Source organism: Bufo gargarizans, chromosome 4 (assembly GCF_014858855.1).
Source record: "Bufo gargarizans isolate SCDJY-AF-19 chromosome 4, ASM1485885v1, whole genome shotgun sequence".
NCBI lineage: Eukaryota > Metazoa > Chordata > Amphibia > Anura > Bufonidae > Bufo > Bufo gargarizans.
Window position 1 is genome coordinate 353,870,285 of NC_058083.1, and position 16,562 is coordinate 353,886,846.

At 46.5% G+C, this 16,562-nt stretch overlaps 1 protein-coding gene across 3 annotated transcripts in view; it reads left to right on the top strand.

Annotated features, from left to right (window-relative positions):
- Positions 1–2,309: 2,309 nt before the first annotated feature.
- PDE10A (phosphodiesterase 10A) overlaps positions 2,310–16,562 on the top strand; it is a 333,722-nt gene continuing 319,469 nt past the window's right edge. For all 3 annotated transcript variants that reach the window (XM_044292077.1, XM_044292079.1, XM_044292078.1), the window contains exon 1: positions 2,310–2,627. In XM_044292077.1, coding sequence (XP_044148012.1) covers positions 2,564–2,627 — 64 coding nt within the window. In that variant the 5' untranslated portion in view covers positions 2,310–2,563. The remainder of the gene's footprint in view (positions 2,628–16,562) is intronic.

The window sequence follows — 16,562 nt, forward strand, 5'->3', positions numbered from 1 at the left end:
TGGCTTTTCCCCATACTTAGTAAGGACCAGGTCCGTACCGTGTATGGAGTTTAGACAGCTCCTATAGAGTTGGCTATTCCCCATACTTAGTAAGGACCAGGTCCGTACCGTGTATGGAGTTTAGACAGCTGCTATAGGAGTTGGCTTTTCCCCATACTTAGTAAGGACCAGGTCCGTACCGTGTATGGAGTTTAGACAGCTGCTATAGGGTTGGCTTTTCCCCATACTTAGTAAGGACCAGGTCCGTACCGTGTATGGAGTTTAGACAGCTGCTATAGAGTTGGCTTTTCCCCATACTTAGTAAGGACCAGGTCCGTACCGTGTATGGAGTTTAGACAGCTGCTATAGAGTTGGCTTTTCCCCATACTTAGTAAGGACCAGGTCCGTACCGTGTATGGAGTTTAGACAGCTGCTATAGGGTTGGCTTTTCCCCATACTTAGTAAGGACCAGGTCCGTACCGTGTATGGAGTTTAGACAGCTGCTATAGGGTTGGCTTTTCCCCATACTTAGTAAGGACCAGGTCCGTACCGTGTATGGAGTTTAGACAGCTCCTATAGAGTTGGCTATTTCCCATACTTAGTAAGGACCAGGTCCGTACCGTGTATGGAGTTTAGACAGCTCCTATAGAGTTGGCTATTCCCCATACTTAGTAAGGACCAGGTCCGTACCGTGTATGGAGTTTAGACAGCTCCTATAGAGTTGGCTATTCCCCATACTTAGTAAGGACCAGGTCCGTACCGTGTATGGAGTTTAGACAGCTGCTATAGAGTTGGCTTTTCCCCATACTTAGTAAGGACCAGGTCCGTACCGTGTATGGATTTTAGACAGCTGCTATAGAGTTGGCTTTTCCCCATACTTAGTAAGGACCAGGTCCGTACCGTGTATGGAGTTTAGACAGCTCCTATAGAGTTGGCTATTCCCCATACTTAGTAAGGACCAGGTCCGTACCGTGTATGGAGTTTAGACAGCTCCTATAGAGTTGGCTATTCCCCATACTTAGTAAGGACCAGGTCCGTACCGTGTATGGAGTTTAGACAGCTGCTATAGGGTTGGCTTTTCCCCATACTTAGTAAGGACCAGGTCCGTACCGTGTATGGAGTTTAGACAGCTGCTATAGGGTTGGCTTTTCCCCATACTTAGTAAGGACCAGGTCCGTACCGTGTATGGAGTTTAGACAGCTGCTATAGGGTTGGCTTTTCCCCATACTTAGTAAGGACCAGGTCCGTACCGTGTATGGAGTTTAGACAGCTCCTATAGGGTTGGCTATTCCCCATACTTAGTAAGGACCAGGTCCGTACCGTGTATGGAGTTTACACAGCTCCTATAGAGTTGGCTTTTCCCCATACTTAGTAAGGACCAGGTCCGTACCGTGTATGGAGTTTAGACAGCTGCTATAGGGTTGGCTTTTCCCCATACTTAGTAAGGACCAGGTCCGTACCGTGTATGGAGTTTAGACAGCTGCTATAGGGTTGGCTTTTCCCCATACTTAGTAAGGACCAGGTCCGTACCGTGTATGGAGTTTAGACAGCTGCTATAGGGTTGGCTTTTCCCCATACTTAGTAAGGACCAGGTCCGTACCGTGTATGGAGTTTAGACAGCTGCTATAGGGTTGGCTTTTCCCCATACTTAGTAAGGACCAGGTCCGTACCGTGTATGGAGTTTAGACAGCTGCTATAGGGTTGGCTTTTCCCCATACTTAGTAAGGACCAGGTCCGTACCGTGTATGGAGTTTAGACAGCTGCTATAGGGTTGACTTTTCCCCATACTTAGTAAGGACCAGGTCCGTACCGTGTATGGAGTTTAGACAGCTGCTATAGGGTTGACTTTTCCCCATACTTAGTAAGGACCAGGTCCGTACAGTGTATGGAGTTTAGACAGCTGCTATAGGGTTGGCTTTTCCCCATACTTAGTAAGGACCAGGTCCGTACCGTGTATGGAGTTTAGACAGCTCCTACAGGGTTGGCTTTTCCCCATACTTAGTAAGAACCAGGTCCGTACCGTGTATGGAGTTTACACAGCTCCTATAGAGTTGGCTATTTTACCATACTGCAAAAGGACCAGGTCCGTTTGGTGTCTGGCGTTTAGACACAACCACTGGGCATAGCTGTATAGCTATACAGCGGGTATGAGGCAGGGTGAGAGGCTCCTCCTGCAGTCCACGTCCAGTCCTCCTCACAACCATCCGTGTCCTCCCGTCTAGCTGCTACATATAAGGGGGCGGCCGCACAGCCCCGCCCTCGACCCCGCCTCCTCCAGCTCTCCCGCCCACTGCTGGCACCCCACCCTCTTCCTTTCACATCATCGCCGACAGAGAAGGAAGGCTTGGAGTGCAGAGGAAAGCATCCAGTCTGGTGGGTGGAGGCAGGAGAAGACCGAGAAGTGCTGGGTGGGAGGCAGCGGAACGGTAGCTGGAGCCACAGTTATTGGGTGCACAGCCATCTCCCCTCTGTATCAGGGGGCAGAGGCGCCGGCGTCCTGTCACCATATACATCACACGCTGTAGCCAGTGCTGACACCAAGTGAGGGCTTCTTCCTTTCTTCATCCCATCACTGGGGGCAGACATGGAAGATGGACCCTCTTCTGAAGGCTGCTTTAGAAGGTTCACCGACTGCTTTTTAGGCGCCAGTAAGTACCCATCAGCTGCTGTGCAGCATCATGTGCTTATACCGGGAGCCAGGTGCTGGGTACCGATGTGCCACTTATGGGCTGGGATGAGCTAGTTTGGCTAGCCGAGCTTGTGTGCCAGCTACTGGATGAGGAAGATACCTAGTGTGTGGTTGCTGCCTGTATTATTGGAGCTTGTGTGGCAGCTGTGGGATCAAATAGGTACCCAGTGTGTGGTTGCTGCCTGTATTATTGGAGCTTGTGTGCCAGCTGCGGGATCAGGTAGGTACCCAGTGTGTGGTTGCTGCCTGTATTGTTGGAGCTTGTGTGCCAGCTACTGAATGAGGAAGTTACCTAGTGTGTGGTTGCTGCCTGTATTATTGGAGCTTGTGTGCCAGCTGCGGGATCAGGTAGGTACCCAGTGTGTGGTTGCTGCCTGTATTATTGGAGCTTGTGTGCCAGCTACTGAATGAGGAAGTTACCTAGTGTGTGGTTGCTGCCTGTATTATTGGAGCTTGTGTGCCAGCTGCGGGATCAGGTAGGTACCCAGTGTGTGGTTGCTGCCTGTATTGTTGGAGCTTGTGTGCCAGCTACTGAATGAGGAAGTTACCTAGTGTGTGGTTGCTGCCTGTATTATTGGAGCTTGTGTGCCAGCTGCGGGATCAGGTAGGTACCCAGTGTGTGGTTGCTGCCTGTATTATTGGAGCTTGTGTGCCAGCTGCGGGATCAGGTAGGTACCCAGTGTGTGGTTGCTGCCTGTATTGTTGGAGCTTGTGTGCCAGCTACTGAATGAGGAAGTTACCTAGTGTGTGGTTGCTGCCTGTATTATTGGAGCTTGTGTGCCAGCTGCGGGATCAGGTAGGTACCCAGTGTGTGGTTGCTGCCTGTATTATTGGAGCTTGTGTGCCAGCTGCGGGATCAGGTAGGTACCCAGTGTGTGGTTGCTGCCTGTATTGTTGGAGCTTGTGTGCCAGCTACTGAATGAGGAAGTTACCTAGTGTGTGGTTGCTGCCTGTATTATTGGAGCTTGTGTGCCAGCTGCGGGATCAGGTAGGTACCCAGTGTGTGGTTGCTGCCTGTATTATTGGAGCTTGTGTGCCAGCTGCGGGATCAGGTAGGTACCCAGTGTGTGGTTGCTGCCTGTATTGTTGGAGCTTGTGTGCCAGCTACTGAATGAGGAAGTTACCTAGTGTGTGGTTGCTGCCTGTATTATTGGAGCTTGTGTGCCAGCTGCAGGATCAGGTAGGTACCCAGTGTGTGGTTGCTGCCTGTATTATTGGAGCGTGTGTGCCAGCTGCGGGATCAGGTAGGTACCCAGTGTGTGTGGTTGCTGCCTGTATTATTAGAACTTGTGTGCCAGCTGCAGGATAAGGTAGGTACCCAGTGTGTGGTTGCTGCCTGTATTATTCAAGCTTGTGTGCCAGCTGCGGGATGACATAGGTACCCAGTGTGTGTCTGCTGCCTGTATTATTGGAGCTTGTGTGCCAGCTGCGGGATGAGGTAGGTACCCAGTGTGTGTCTGCTGCCTATATTATTGTATCTTGTGTGCCAGCTGCAGGATGAGGTAGGTACCCAGTGTGTGTCTGCTGCCTGTATTATTGGAGCTTGTGTGCCAGCTGCGGGATAAGGTAGGTACCCAGTGTGTCTGCTGCCTGTATTATTGACGCTTGTGTGCCAGCTGCGGGATGAGGTAGGTACCCAGTGTGGGTCTGCTGCCTGTATTATTGACGCTTGTGTGCCAGCTGTGGGGTGAGGTAGGTTGTCTGTGGTCAGGTGTACCAGCCTCTGGGTGTGTGCTGAGGTGTCACCCTGCATCAGTGGTTTAGTTCTGCAGGTTTGTGAACCCTCCATGGTCCTTGACCTAAACCTGGTACCAGTAAGCCCCCCCTCCCCATTGTGATGGTGATTTGGTTTCTTTCTGACACTTTTCTTGGGTTAATCAGGAGTGTCTGTGGCACTGGGCATTGATTGTTCCGTAGTGCGGTGCCAGTTAGGTTCCTCTCTTCTCTCCGGTTGTAGCGCCTCTTTTATTTCAGTTTCTGCAGTGTAGGAGAAGTTTGCACTCCTTGCCTCCATTTATTCCATAGAGCTGTATACAGGCGCGCTATGCGCTCACAGGATGGCGGTGCTTTATCTTACAGATATTGTTAATGTGTATTATATAAGTAACACTTAAAGAGTTTGTCTCACTTCAGTAAATGGCATTTATCATGTAGAGAAATTTAATACAAGCCACTAATGTATTGTCCATGTTGCTTCCTTTTCTGGCAGGATTGATTTTTCCATTACATTATACACTGCTAGTTTCCATGGTTACAGACCACCCCGCAATCCATCAGTGGTGGTCGTACTTGCACAATATAGAAAAAAGGACCAGCCTACATGCGCTCCCATGGTCCCGGCCACCAGAGAGGTTGATGCTTTTTTCTATAGTGTACAAGCACGACCACCACTGCTGGATTGCAGGGTGGTCTGTAACCATGGATACAAGCAGTACATAATGTGATGGAAAAATGAATTCTCCCAGCAAAGGAGGCAATATGGATAATAACAATACATTAGGGCCTTCTCTCCTTCTGTACCAGTTTGTAACTTGTCTTGTTTATGATTAGTGCAATTGTCTGTATTATGTATGTGCACCCTTTATCACATGTACAGCGCTATGGAATGAATGGCGCTTTAATAATAAATAATTAATGTGCTGTAATTCCCATTTTCCATTACAGGAACAGAATGGAAATAATTGCAGTGCTGGATCCGTCATCAGACACCAGAGCTCCTGACGGCTCCTGTTTACTGTCCTCCTGTTTGTTGGGACATAATAGCCCAGCATACTGTGTCCCCAACCTCAGACGCAGATATGAACGCTGCCTTATAACATTCGTGTTTTCGTTTCTCACTATGTCAAGATCTGTTTACTGTCAGTGAATGGAAACTTTTCTGTTTAAATCCAGACATGTGCAGACCTGATACTTCTCCCAGATAAATGTGAGTTATGATGTATCCCGTCCAGGCAATCCTATTAGATCTAAACAACCTGGCCTCCGGGCTGGCACATTCCAGCTCTGCTGAAGTGTTTAGATCGCAGAGGATTGTCCTGGATGGGATATATTTGTCCTCATCGGTGAGAAGTATTGGGGCTGGGAGTCTTTTAGATTATAGATGCAAACAAGACTGTTTCAGTCAGTGTTGGACTGGGGTACTTAGGGCCCACCAGTGTAACTGATTCTGGGGGCCCACCTTAGATTTTTTTTCCATGTCTGTATCCTTCACTTTAATGGGGCTGCAAATTTTTATTTTTTTTAATGACTCTGTGTCTGTATGGCCGTACTGCAAAATGATAGAACATGTCCTATTATTGTCGGCATTACAGACAAGGATAGGACTGTTCTATTAGGGGCCGGCTGTTCTGTTCCGCGTAATGTGGAATGCTTGTTTTGCGGATCCACAATTTACGGTCTTGTTCATGAGCACTTACAGTGATAACAGAAATATTATAAGCACCCTGCACAGACATCTTCAATGCGCCTGCGCCGATTGCGTCAGAGTGCTCCGAGGAACAGATGATGCAGGCGCAGTGGAGATGCCGGCGCAGGGAGCGTTCAGACAGTCACTGCTCCTGCGCCGAATACAGACGCGCACGGCGCAGGCACGAGAATTCGTCCGCTGGCTGAGATTGAGGATGGCATTCTAGAGGAGATGGGCGGGCTTGACGGACGAGCGGGCGGCATACAGTGTGAATAGACCGAGCTTCTAGGTGTTGAAAAGACGCCCCCATAGCACCTAGAGGCTCATTAGCATATCAATAAAAGTTCGTTTTTTTTGTGAAACGGATCCACACAAAGGTCTGAAAATAGCATTGTTAGGTAGATCAGACACTAACAGATCGCTAGTGTCTGAGAGCTAATTAGGTCAAAATCAGATGGTAGAAACCCTTTAAGTCAGTCAGAAACAAGACACATGCAGTGCACGCCAATCACTCATTGGACACATGCTGCACATGCACCACTAATATATTGAACATGTATAGTGTAACGGACCGTTTCAGCAGACAAGGGGTTAAAATCCGTTTAGGCGATATGCCCCTTTCTGAGAGACAGGCACAGCTACTGCAGAACACCAAACTCCCGAACTGGATACAAAATAGCACTCCAAACTGGAACCTCGCGAATAGCTGCCAGCAGACGAACAGGAAAAGCATACAGTCAGCTTACACCCTGGCAATCAGTCTCCATGTCACGGCTGGCGGTGGGGGAAACCCCCAGCCGTGCGGTACCCGAAGATGTTTGGTCGCTGCAAGACCACAGGATCAGGGAGCAGGTCACCTCCTAAAGTCTCCCTGATCTGACCCTAACTCCTAACCTGCATGGGCCGACCTTTAGGGTAGGAGGACTCATGCGCAGGAACCTCGGGTCCCTACTATCCCTCCGCAGGTCCCTAGGCTAGGAGCTGGATAGACTACCTGTTCCTCCAGAACACGGAGGAACAGGAGCCTAGAAAGGCCAAGCTGGAAATAAAGGGAATCCAATACCACTTATGGCAGTGGCAGGTATGTGGAACTTCAACCTCACCTACCTGCCACAAACACACCGCCCGGAACCCATGCAAAAGTGCTGTCTGTCTACAACAACAGAGAAGACAACAGCACACAGCATACATCACACAGGGAACCATAAGGTGCAACAAGCCAGCAACCACATACACATACACATACACATAACATCAGACAAGGTAACAAAGGTTTTATGACCAGAAGGATGGTCCCCACCAGGCAGATGGAGGAGACAGGAGGCTGCTCCAGCCAGCATGGCTGAGAGCAACCTACTGAACCCAGCCAGGGACTGAGGCTTTATAGGCCAAGAGGCCACACCCAACGGTCAGAACACACCCAGTGACATCACACACACACTGGGAAGGAAATTAACCCTTCAAGCACCACAGAAGGGAAACTCGCATAAAGGGGAAAACACACAACCTCACTCACCTGTCTCCGACGGCAACGGCATGCGTGGCAACCGTGTCCTCCAGAACAGCCAACAGGCCGAGACACTTCCACAGCATGCAAACATCACCAGACGTTGCCGCGGACAACCGCAGGTGAAGGGAGGAGTCCAGGTGCATACTAAACATCACCTCGTGCACAACAAACAAGGAAGTGCACACAAACACAGACGAAGGACGTGCACACCAAAACACGTTGCCAAGGGCAACCGTACGCATGCCTGTTATTCGCGGCAAACCACTAAGTGCCCCCAGCTGCGGTTGCGACAACACCAGACCGCGGATAACTGCATGTGGCTCCCAAGGAGTCACGACCAAGACACAGGGTCGTGACACTCCAACAGCATACAGGGAATCCCCCCAATAACGAGACAAGGCTCCGTGTTCAGGGTCAAGCAGTGGTCTGACTGTACTTCAGGTACAGCATCTTTTATTCATAAAAAAACAAACATAGTACTGCCCACAGGGTTTTGAAATCCAACCAATCAATATCTTACAACACACACAATGCAAGTACAGCAACCAATCGTTCACGCCCCCTAGAGGACCAGAAGGGAGACTGCGACACAGAACAGATACAACACATCCCCACAATGCATCATGGTTTCCTCCTCTCTGTCCCAGAGACAACCGAGGGCAATCCAATTATCTCTCAGGACAAAGGGGAGATCGCCAATACACATGTGGAGACAACAGGACAGACATCACCATTTAAAGGGAGTCTTTCACCTAAAATGACTATTATACACCACAAACATCATGATATCCATTACATTCCCCATATTATAATCTTGCCTTTCATATTGCTGTCCGTCGCCTATTCTCTCTTTAAAAACGCTTTTAATCCATATGCTAATTAGGTTCTGAAGGTGCCCAGGGGCGGCGTTTATGCGGCCGGTGCCCAGGCTCCACGGCGCTGTTCAAATCAAACCCCTCCCCTTTCACCCCTCTGGCCCGCCCTCGGTTCTTGAGATACCATCCTCCAGTCAATGACAGATCCGGCGCCTGCGCACTCCATTACCCACTAGGGCAGAGGCAGCAGAGCGTTTAATCCGCATGCGCCGGCCCGATCTAGCCGGCGGAAGTAAACTGCCAAAATATCGGGATGTACGGGCCAGCGCATGTGCATTAAACGCTCTGCTGCCTCTGCCCTAGTGGGTAATGGAGTGCGCAGGCGCCGGATCTGTCATTGACTGGAGGATGGTATCTCAAGAACCGAGGGCGGGCCAGAGGGGTGAAAGGGGAGGGGTTTGATTTGAACAGCGCCGTGGAGCCTGGGCACCGTCCGCATAAACGCCGCCCCTGGGCACCTTCAGAACCTAATTAGCATATGGATTAAAAGTGTTTTTAAGAGAGAATAGGCGACGGACAGCAATATGAAAGGTAAGATTATAATATGGGGAATGTAATGGATATCATGATGTTTGTGGTGTATAATGGTCATTTTAGGTGAAAGACTCTCTTTAAACACACAATGGGACAATGGGACAATAGAACCACACCCAGCATATTCCTCCCAAGCTGACAAGTTACACTTATTATAAATTGTTACAACTTTGTGAGGTTACATTGTCCATACATATAACTTACATCAATTTAAACAGTATAACTTGGGGACAAACATATCCAAAATTCACTTGAATAGGTTCAGGGGTTTAAAAGTTAGCAAAAGTATCTCAAAGGGCCGTAATCCTGGGGCAGGAGGCTGGCAAACAGCCCCCTCCAAAACACTGTGGCGAGGTTGGTTTCGCCACATATAGTAACATGCAATGCTCACACCAAGACCTTTATGCCTAACCCTATTTAGTGTAGCACACTTAAAGGGTTGTCTCACTTCAGCAATTGGCATTTATCATGTAGAGAAAGTTAATACAAGGCACTTACTAATGTATTGTGATTGTCCATATTGGCTATTTTCCATTACATTATACACAGCTTGTATCCGTAGTTATTACCACCGTGTAATCCAGCAACGGTGGCCGTGCTTACACATTACAGGTAAGGCCTCATGCACACGACCGTTGTGTGCATCCGTGGCCGTTGTTTAGTTTTCCGTTTTTTTTTTCCGCTGACCCATTGACTCTCAATGGGTCGGTGGAAAAATCGGAAAAGGCACCGTTTGGCATCTGCGTCCATGATCCGTGTTTCCAGTCCATGAAAAAAATAGGACCTGTCCTATTTTTTTCACGGCCAACGGTTCACGGACCCATTCAAGTCAATGGGTCCGTGAAAAATCACGGATGCACACAAGATTGTCATCCGCGTCCGTGATCCGTATCATTTTTTTCCTATCATTTCAAAGGCAAACTTTACTTAGATTTTTTTTTTCATTTTTCATGTCCGTGGATCCTCCAAAAATCAAGGAAGACCCACGGATCACGGAACAACGGAAACCGTTTTTGCGGACCGCAAAAAAAAAAAAAACGGCCGTGTGCATGAGGCCTAAAGGTGTTGGCCTAGGTGCACTTCCATCCTTTCCCTATAGTGTTTAAGCACGGCCACCACTGCTGGATTACACGGTGGTAATAACCACGGATACGTGCTGTGTATAATGTGATGGCAAGGAGGCAATATGGACAATCACAATACATTAGTAAGTGCCTTGTATTAACTGCATGATAAATGCCATTTACTGAACTGAGACAAACCCTTTTACATGTCTGGCATGAAATTGACCAAATCATAACCTCCTCATATTGTACATAATCTACATTATAATCAAAAGGGTTGTCCTACCATAATGACCTATTGCCTATCTACAGGATAGGTGGTAAACATCAGATTGCTGGGGTCTGACTGCTGGAACACGCACTGATCATGAAAAAAGGGGTCCTGAGACATTCAATTACATTACCGGGCGGCACAGGCTGGTACAGTGATCATAATGGGAGATTTTAACTTCCCAGATATTGACTGGGGTCATGGTTCTGCCTCAACCGAAAAGGGGATAAAATTCCTCAACTTGCTGCAGGACCACTTTATGGGCCAGTTTGTAGAATCTGCCACTAGGGGCGATGCTCTGTTGGATCTGGTAATTTCTAATGATGCAGAGCTTGTTGGAAATGTTATTGTTCGAGTTGTCATTCTGGGGTAAACTGTTTCATTATGTGTTTGTAAAGTGCATGTATTTTGGTTTACCTCAGTGACTATCACAGGGGGTACTTGGAGATGCATACTGCGGTTGTGTAAGGCCCGCTAGGTACAGTAGTTACAGTGGACATTAATTTGATCAGTTTGGTTGCCAGGAGGCCGAGTATCATTGCAGTGCATCACTCGTGTCCCAACCAAAGGTGATGACCCTTTTATGTAGGGTCCTTTACATCGTTCTGTTGAAGACCCATAAAACATTCTACTAATATCTCAACCCCCCCGCCATGCATTTTGACCTTTGTGAAGAAGGCCTAATAGTAGATGGTAGAATTTAGGAGACAGTGTCCTCCATCTTTATCTGCACAGTACCTTGTGCTTGAACTTGTGTGAGGATCTGCACGATCTGTTCACCTACATGAGTCGTGTAATTTGTCCGATAAAAGAAAATGTAATGTCTGTACCTACCTCTGTATATATAAATTATGTAACCAGATTAATAAATGATGAAGACTTGTGAATTATTGATGAGCCATTTGGACGTTTTATAGCTGAAATCTCTGATAATCTGTGGGTTTAATTGTTGTTGCTTGTGTTTTCTTCATCACTGTTGAGGTCGTTGTCTCGACCTAACCTTATAATGGGTTAGACATCTACTTGTAGTGTTCTGTGATTATAAAACCAAATAAATGTAACTTATTTGCCCGTTAAGGATGTGGAGAGCAGCTCAGATTGTCATCCAGGTTTATGGCAGCTCTGCTCATTCTTTGGATACAGATGATATTTGGGCGTTGCCTCGCTATTCTGTTTTGAGCCACTGGACCAGATGTGGTTTGCTAAATGTATAAAGCAGAAAGTATTGAAGGGCACTGCATGCACCGTTATATGGGTGTGAGAAACCAATACACTGCCATAAGGTATTCTATTGTCATGTGGGGCACAGTGGGTGTTCAGTGTGAAACTGGGTCTAGATATACTGTACTCTTGGCTTCTACATTCTGCTTAGTTTTGAACCTAGATCAAGCCGTTTAGTCTTTCTGAGATTTCAGCTGTAATTTATGCTAGTTTTCTGTTATACAGGTCATGTCGGCCTCAACCCCAAAAAGTGGTGAGTGCGGTGGAAACAGATTTTTTTATTTCTTTTTGCACAAAATGGGACTGGCTGGTCTTCTCTTCTGCATTGTAGAATGGGGCCCCTCTGGACAGGTCATTAGTATCTGACCTCCAGGAACCCCACATTAGCTGTTTGAGAAGACACCTGTACTTGTAGTACCGTCGCGGCCTTCTCACATTCTCACAGCTTTTCACGTTTATCGATCACGTGGCCTAGGCTTTGTTCAGCCCCACAGAAGTGAATGGTACTCGGCTGTCATACCAAGCACAGCTACTGAGCAGAAGGATGGCCGTGGCGCTACTGCGAACAGCTGTTTTCTTAAACAGCTGATCGAGGAGGATAGGTAATCAGTTTAAAAGTCTCAGCAAACCCCTTTAAGATTTGTGTGCCTTTTTGAATCTGTTCTGAAAAATTCATGGAAATTCACACTTGTGCTGCTGAATCAATTAAAGGGAAAGTGCCATCAGAAATTTACCTTTCTTTAAGTATATTATGTTAACTGTATTTTATTTAAGAATTTGAGTTTTCATTTTCCGTAGCACTATATTTTAAATAAATGTATGTAATCCTGCAGTTTGGCCACTAGGCTTAATACTACTAGATCATGATTTTCTGTTCTCTACAGGTAACTTTCTAGCAATCTTTTTATCATCACCTCTATATACATGGATACAAGAACCTTTCACACTGCTTATCTGCTCCATCTTGACCTCTGCACAGGTCACAGAGCGTGCCTAGTAAGCTCTCTAATCTAAGTCAATGGGACCCCTCCTGACTATTGTGTCTGTGGTCCATGTAGCTGGAAGTCTTAGAGGGGTTATTAGGTAATAAATATTGATGAGCTATGTCCAGGATAGGTCATTAATATATAGGCCGGGTACGCCTGGGACCCCCACTGATCAACTGTTAGAAGCGGTGAGCACTACAGCCTCTTCCTAGGCCATGTGTTGTCACCATACATCAGTCACATGGCTTAGTTGCAGCCCTGCCCCATTGAAGTGAAGGAGGCTGGGCTCCAATGCCAAGCACATCCCCTGTACTTTGTGCTTGGGAGTGATGCCAGGAGCCAGCTGTGGTCACCAGATCACCGGTGAGCGCAGCAGCTCCCCGTGACAGCTGATCGGCGGATTTGCCAGGTGCCCCCCCGATCTGATAACTCTGACCTATCCTGAGGATATGGCATCATTATATATTACTGGCTAACCCCTTTAACATATTTTAGGCCTAGTAGCCAGTGTTTAAACTGCAGAATTTAATAATTGTGTTTTAAATATAGACGGGGACATGAACATTTTTCTAAAATGAAAAAACTATGCTGAACATGATTTTAAACAATAGGAGATTTTCTGATGACTCATTCCCTTTAAGTTAAGAGCTTAAAGGGGTTGTCCAGGTTCAGAGATGAACCTGGACATCCCTCCATTTTCACCCCGGCAGCCCCCCTGACATGAGCATCAGAGCAGTTCATGCTCCGATGCTCTCCTTTGCCCTGCGCTAAATCGCGCAGGGCAAAGGCATTTTTCTGAGTTCCGGTGACATACCGGGCTCTCTATGGGGCTGACAGGCAGCCCGGTGACGTCACCGGCACTGATGGGCGGGATTTGGCTCTGCCCTAGCCAGTAAAACTGCTAGGGCGGAGCTAAAGCCCGCCCCTCAGAGCCGGTGACGTCACCGAACACACTGCTGGGCGGAAGTTACCGCCCGGCAGTGTGTTATTGAAAACACAAGAGCCTGTGCCCTGCGCGATCTAGCGCAGGGCACGGGAGCGCATCGGAGCATGAGATGCTCCGATGCCAGGCTCAGGAGGGCTGCCGGGGTGAAAATAAGGGTATGTCACCCGGACAACCCCTTTAACTTAGCAATAATATATGGAAATGTTAAGATGGGGATAAAATGTGCAGCTATCAGATCCTGTAAGAGGGATGCAGTATAAGTTCTAATCAGGTAGAAGATTCCTCTGTATATGCATCCATATACTGAACGTGTCTGGCATGTAGTGAACCTTGCTGGTCATTTCCATAGGTTTGTTTCTTTCAGTTGAGCCTTTTATAAGAAACATCACTTGTGGTTTATTTATTTGAGTTTTTTTGATAATACTACACTTTGTTGTCTATGGCTCTGTTCACATAAGGCTTCATTTGATGTCTGCACCACTGTTTTGCAACAAATGTCTGCACCACTGTTTTGCAACAAAAATACTAATTATGTCCAAAATAGTATCGTACTTTGTTGGCCAGAAAGATCTATGTCATGTTAAATACTTTTGTGTCATTATAGAGTGCCAAAATTATTATGGTAGTGGCTAATAAAAAATTCTACAGCAAATTCAGGCATATAGTCAACAATGAGGAGAGGAAACTTAACAGACTGAGAATGAGGGCAATCTCAGTCGAAACCAGTTTTAAAATGGGTTTTCCAGTTTAAAAATCAAATAGCAAAGTTATTCACTGTAGTCTCGTGAAACTTCGGGAATAGCTGACTTCGCCTCATCGAAGGCCGTACATTTTAATACTTTAACACGGATGACATCCATGTGAATTCCGTATTTTGCGGAATGGAACAGCTGGCCCCTAATAGAACAGTACTATCCCTGTCCATAATGCGGACAATAATAGGACATGTTCTATTTTTTTGCGGAATGGAACTGGAATGCACACTGAGTACCTTCCGTGTTTTTTTTTTTTTTTTTAATGAATGGCTACGTATACGGGCTGCAAAAAAATCGCTAAACTGCGGCTCGGATGCGGACCCAAACAACGGTTGTGTGCATGAGGCCTTAATCTGAAGTTTTTACAGCTTTCAGCAATTATGTCAGATTTTTTTTATATGTATGACTTTATTTTTATTTATCACCTTATTTCTCTTTAAGTCTATTTTCACACTAGCGGCAGGACGGATCCGACAGGGTGAACAGCCTTTCGGATCCGTCCTGCCGCTTGTCTGAAAGTACCCTAATACTGATTTTCTTATTTTGAGTGACATTTTGGAGCTTCAGAACCTAGTACTCATTATCCATAGCGTTCTAGTCTCTAAGGCCTCATGCACACGACCGTTGTTTCATTCCGTGTCCGTTGTTTCATTCTTCGTGATTTTCTGCGGACCCATTGACTTTCAATGGGTCCGTTGAAAACTCGGCTAATGCACTGTTTGTCATCTGCGTCCGTGATTCGTGGTTCCAGTCCGTCAAAAAAAATATAACCTGTCCTATTTTTTTCATGGAAAACGGTCAATGGGACCGTAAAAAAACGTGGAGGCACACAAGATTATCGTCCACGTCCATTTTCTTCTTATCATTTGCATGGCAAACTTGACTTAGACTTTTTTTTTTTTACTTTCCTTCATGTCTGGTGATCCTCCAAAAATAAAGGAAGACACACAGAAACAAAAAACGGAAACGATCACGGAACACAACAACGGTCGTGTGCATGAGGCCTAATTATGATGTTTTTAAATTAAAATGATCACCCTTGAACAAACTAATATTGTAACTTGAGGCATCAACGTGAAGGTATGCTTTATGTAAAGAGAAGGAATTCATATTCCCATTTCTCATTTTCCAGACCCTTGCTTGCTGTCTTTCTTGGGGACTCTTTTTATTGTATACTTACAGTGAAAGTTGTCCTGGTAATAGGGTATCACACATGCTTGGCTTGATTCAAGACTCTATCGTGCTGTAGACTTGACCCCTTCATGAACTGTGATGAGGATGCACCTCCCACACCATGACATACATTTTCGCCATGGTGTTATCACGGTTGCTGTTGGTGTACTATAGTAGCTTCAGCAAGGTTATATTACACAGCCCTGCTGCCGGGATTGGAGATGTTTCCATTCACATCCTTTTTACTTCTTAGATGCCAAAGTCCATACTGACTGGTATCTAAGGTGTTTGACAGAGGAAAAGAGCCCCCTCTTTCACCTAAATAGAGCTCCCCTGAGGTGATCATGGACTGCGCTGCTAATGGTTTACTATGGCAGCTGGGGCTCTTTTTTTTTTTTTTTTTTTTTTTTTTAACATTTCATTGAACATTTATTTCATGAAACATTTTATTTTTACAAAGATAGTTTACCATAGCACACTACATATTTGTTACCTCCACCATCATAATGACCCTTAGAATGCTTGCATTATGTAGTTTGCTGTATCCTTCCTCATACCCTGCCCCCCCCCCCCCCCAAAAAAAAAATATTATTATTTTATGTTTACCCATGGCAGAAAACTGCTAAGGCCATTAGGCTACTTTCACATTAGCGTTCGGGGCTCCGCTTGTGAGTACCATTTGAAGGCTCTCAAAAGGCAGCCCCGAACGCATCCGTACTGCCCTAATGCATTCTGAGTGGACGCGGATCTGCTCAGAATGTATCAGTCTGGCAGCGTTCAGCCTCTGCTCCGCTCAGCAGGCGGACACCTGAACGCTGCTTGCAGCGTTCGGGTATCCGCCTGGCCGTGCGGAGGAAAACGGATCCGTCCAGACTTGCAATGTAAGTCAATGGGGACGGATCCGTTTGAAGTTTACACAATATGGCTCAATTTTCAAACGGATCCGGCCCCATTGACTTTCAATGTAAAGTCTGGACGGATCCGTCTGAGCTACTTTCACACTTAGATTTTTTTCTAAAATGTAATGCAGACGGATCCTGTGTGCTGTCCGCATTTTTTGCGGACCTAACAGAACGGAAACAATGTTCGTGTGCATGTAGCCTAAAGCATAGAAAAATAATGGATCTCTACTTTATAAAGAAGTGTGAGATCT